This window comes from Nanorana parkeri, unplaced genomic scaffold (genome assembly GCF_000935625.1).
Source record: "Nanorana parkeri isolate BGI_ZX_2015 unplaced genomic scaffold, ASM93562v1 scaffold2031, whole genome shotgun sequence".
Classification (NCBI taxonomy): Eukaryota; Metazoa; Chordata; class Amphibia; order Anura; family Dicroglossidae; genus Nanorana; species Nanorana parkeri.
This window is the reverse complement of record NW_017308299.1, coordinates 29,019-32,162: the sequence shown is the minus strand read 5'-3', so window position 1 is coordinate 32,162 and position 3,144 is coordinate 29,019. Positions and strand designations below refer to the sequence as shown.

Here is a 3,144-nt window from a genome sequence, read left to right as displayed (position 1 = left end):
CCCTCTCACCAAAGTCTAGAACGGGTACTGAGACACAAACAGAGTGACGGTGAAGATGTGCCTCCCCAGCAACCCCTGCGCCGACATTTCCGCCATCTCCACGTCCACCTGTATCTCGGCCGGTCCGGTCAGCGATTTGGTCAGGATCAGTTCTCCGCGGTGTCTGCCCGCTTGCCGCACCTCCAGGCCGCGCTGACCTTTGCCCCTGGTGATGGTGAAGCGCTGAGTATCTCCCGGAGACCGCGGGGCCGTCATGGTGAACAGGACCCGGGGAACCGGCAGCTGGGACTGCACGGCGATGTAATGGAAGGAGACGGAGTGGGGGGCTTCCAGGCAGGCGGCACTGCCCACGTGGCACGGCGTCCGTTCACACTGACTGCACGGGAAACAAGGGGGAGACAAAGTGAGGCGGGACCGAGCAGATACAAGATGGGAGGAGCACAGGTCACAAACATGGCCGCATAACGCGACTGAGGGGGCGGGTCAGACTCCGCTCAGCCTATTGCTGATTGGTGACGATAGAAGGGGCGGAGCCAAAAAGGTACCACAAACACAGATTTCATTTTGGTAAATATGTTAAAGTCGCCCGATATCTACAGAGGGGGAGGGGCCTCCGAGTTCCCCCGGATGATATGAGGACGGGACAATTCAGAGACCCCAAAATGTACCTTTTACTGAAAAACAAGAACCCTACAAAGTGTAACCAGTGTGGGGCCCCGGCCTCTGCCAGTGACTTCTGAGGGGCGGGCATTTACAAGAAGCCTAAACATTCATCATCAGCAGAGGGCATGTGACTAGCTGCCACTATTGTGGTCATGTGACCAGTGTGGGGCCCGGCCTCTGCCAGTGACTTCTGAGGGGCGGGCATTTACAAGAAGCCTAAACATTCATCATCAGCAGAGGCCATGTGACTAGCTGCCACTATTGTGGTCATGTGACTAGCTGACAAACCATTCCGGGGATTCCAGTCTTTTCAGAAAAAGGAAGTTTATTCAGCCTCTGAACTACCCAATCTCATTTATTATGCGGATGGAAAGGATTCCAGGCATTTCTAAGGACAGGTCCACTTTAGCAGCAACACATGTGGCATCCAGGATCCTGCCAACAACCAATAGCAGAAGGGGAATTTCATATGGCAACCACGGAACATTGCTAGGGGTCTGCTCGCCCCGTCACTCACCGGCTACTTTCCATTCACTACCAAATATCTTGAGTGTGCGAAGGGGACACAGCTTCACCTTATTCACGAAGCTGAGTGAACATTCCCTACTCCTTTAGTTACCCAACCCCACTGAAAACAACGCCCTCCCTGTGAGGCAGACATTTTATCTCAACAGCTGTTTGGAGGCAGAGATTGTACTGAGCCCCGGGAGGCCAACTAGCAAATCTCCATCTGTTCCAAGTACTGCGATTGATGTCGCCATTATCACATCGTGTTCTCTGGAATTCCACAACTAACCCGCTCTTACCGCAAAGAACCCTTTCCTAAATTCTTTGTAAAATGTCATTCCTTCTCTACGTCATAGGAGTAAAATAATTCATTTATTGAGCATTTCCATCATCTCGTGGAAGAGTCGTACTCACTGTGTGGAGGTCTTCATGTAGGTGGTGTTGTGTTTGGGTTTGGGGCACTCCGGTCGGACGCACGTGAAGCCGCCGTAAAGATTGACGCAGATCTTTCCCCCGGCGCAGGCGCTCTGCTCCGACTCGCACTCATCCATATCTGAGAGGAGAGGAATCAGCTGGTGAGGAGGTCACGTGACAACCCCCCCCGCCCCTGGTTACTTTGCATCATGGACTTACCCTGGCAGCTGTTCTGTGAAGGATCCAGGAGATACCCCTGTGGGCAGACACATTGGTATGATCCAGGAGTATTGACGCATTCGTGGACACAAATCTTCATAAGTGCGCTTCCGTGGAACAGACCACATTCATCGATGTCTGCAGGGGGAGGGGGAGAACATTGGCCACCAGAGAAATGAATACAAGCGTCCCGTAGGTGTGCTGGGCTTATTTTTCTGCCCGAGTCCCATTAGGGAGATTTCCCTCAGACACAACAGGAAGTGACAGGCAATCTCCTCTTGGTGACCGTTGTCACCAGGACAGGCTTCTCCAGTGGAAAAGTGTCCCTTACTTCCTGTTTCAGTGACAACCATAACATTCTGGATGTCACATAATTTTCTGTCCTTGTGACAGAGGGTGAAAGTGAAGAGACAGGCAGCAGTAACCTTCTGAGAGGGGCTCAGATCCTTCCAAACCTTATCCAAAACTCAATGAGGGGAATTTATCAAAATTGGAGCAGCCAATCAGCTTCTCTTTCATTTTCAAATCTTACCTGAGATGCTGATTGGTTGCCATGGGCAACTGCTCCAGATTCTGTTTGCTCCAGTTTTGATAAATTCTCCCCCAATATGTTTTGGGTAGAGATGCAGCTTAATAAGCTATATGGTCGAACCCATGTGCACCCCCTTCCGGATGGTGGAGCCCAGGTGTCTCCAGTGAAGGTCCCATTCCTCCTCCATCATCATAAAGAGACATTGAAGACAATTGGGCTCCTCCAGCCTTGTGTTTGGTGAAGACCCTTTTCTTGTCCACCATGACTGTCCCCCGTGTACAAATCCAGCTCCATACAGACATGGTGTGACCAGTGTGGTGGAGGAACACGAGTGTCCTGCACAGAGCCCCGACCTCATCCCTACTGACCACCTTTAGGATACATTGGAATGCTGATGGCGAGTCAGGTCTTCTCATCCAACATCTGTACCTGAAGAGGGTTATGTAAAAAGGATGCCGCACGTGAAGTGTATGAAGAGCTTTTACCTCCAACAGCGATGTGAACCCAACATCCATAGGTGCCACCTGACCATCACACCTACCTATAGGATCAAAACTATGTGGACCTCTCTCCTAATGATGGACTTCAGGTGTCTCCAGTGAAGGTTCTGTTAAAACTACAACACACAAAGACATTGTAGACAATTGTGGTCCCAGTTTGGTGAAGACCCTTTTCTGTCCCACCATGACTGTCCCCTGTGTACAAAGCCAGCTCCATACAGACACGGTGTGACCAGCTTGGTGGAGGAACCAGAGTGTCCTGTACAGAGCCCCGACCTCAACCCTACTGAACACCTTTGGGATCAGTGG

The 3,144-nt window shown here is 51.3% G+C and overlaps 1 protein-coding gene across 1 annotated transcript in view; it reads right to left on the bottom strand.

The window, feature by feature from the left end:
- Positions 1-8: 8 nt before the first annotated feature.
- Positions 9-3,144, bottom strand: part of LOC108800452 (fibulin-7-like) — an 11,752-nt gene continuing 8,616 nt past the window's right edge. Inside the window, exons 5-7 of the mRNA XM_018572435.1 lie at positions 1,804-1,941; positions 1,585-1,723; positions 9-376 (exon numbers count right to left, since the gene is read on the bottom strand). Of these exons, the coding sequence (XP_018427937.1) occupies positions 16-376; positions 1,585-1,723; positions 1,804-1,941 (638 nt within the window). The 3' untranslated portion in view covers positions 9-15. The remainder of the gene's footprint in view (positions 377-1,584; positions 1,724-1,803; positions 1,942-3,144) is intronic.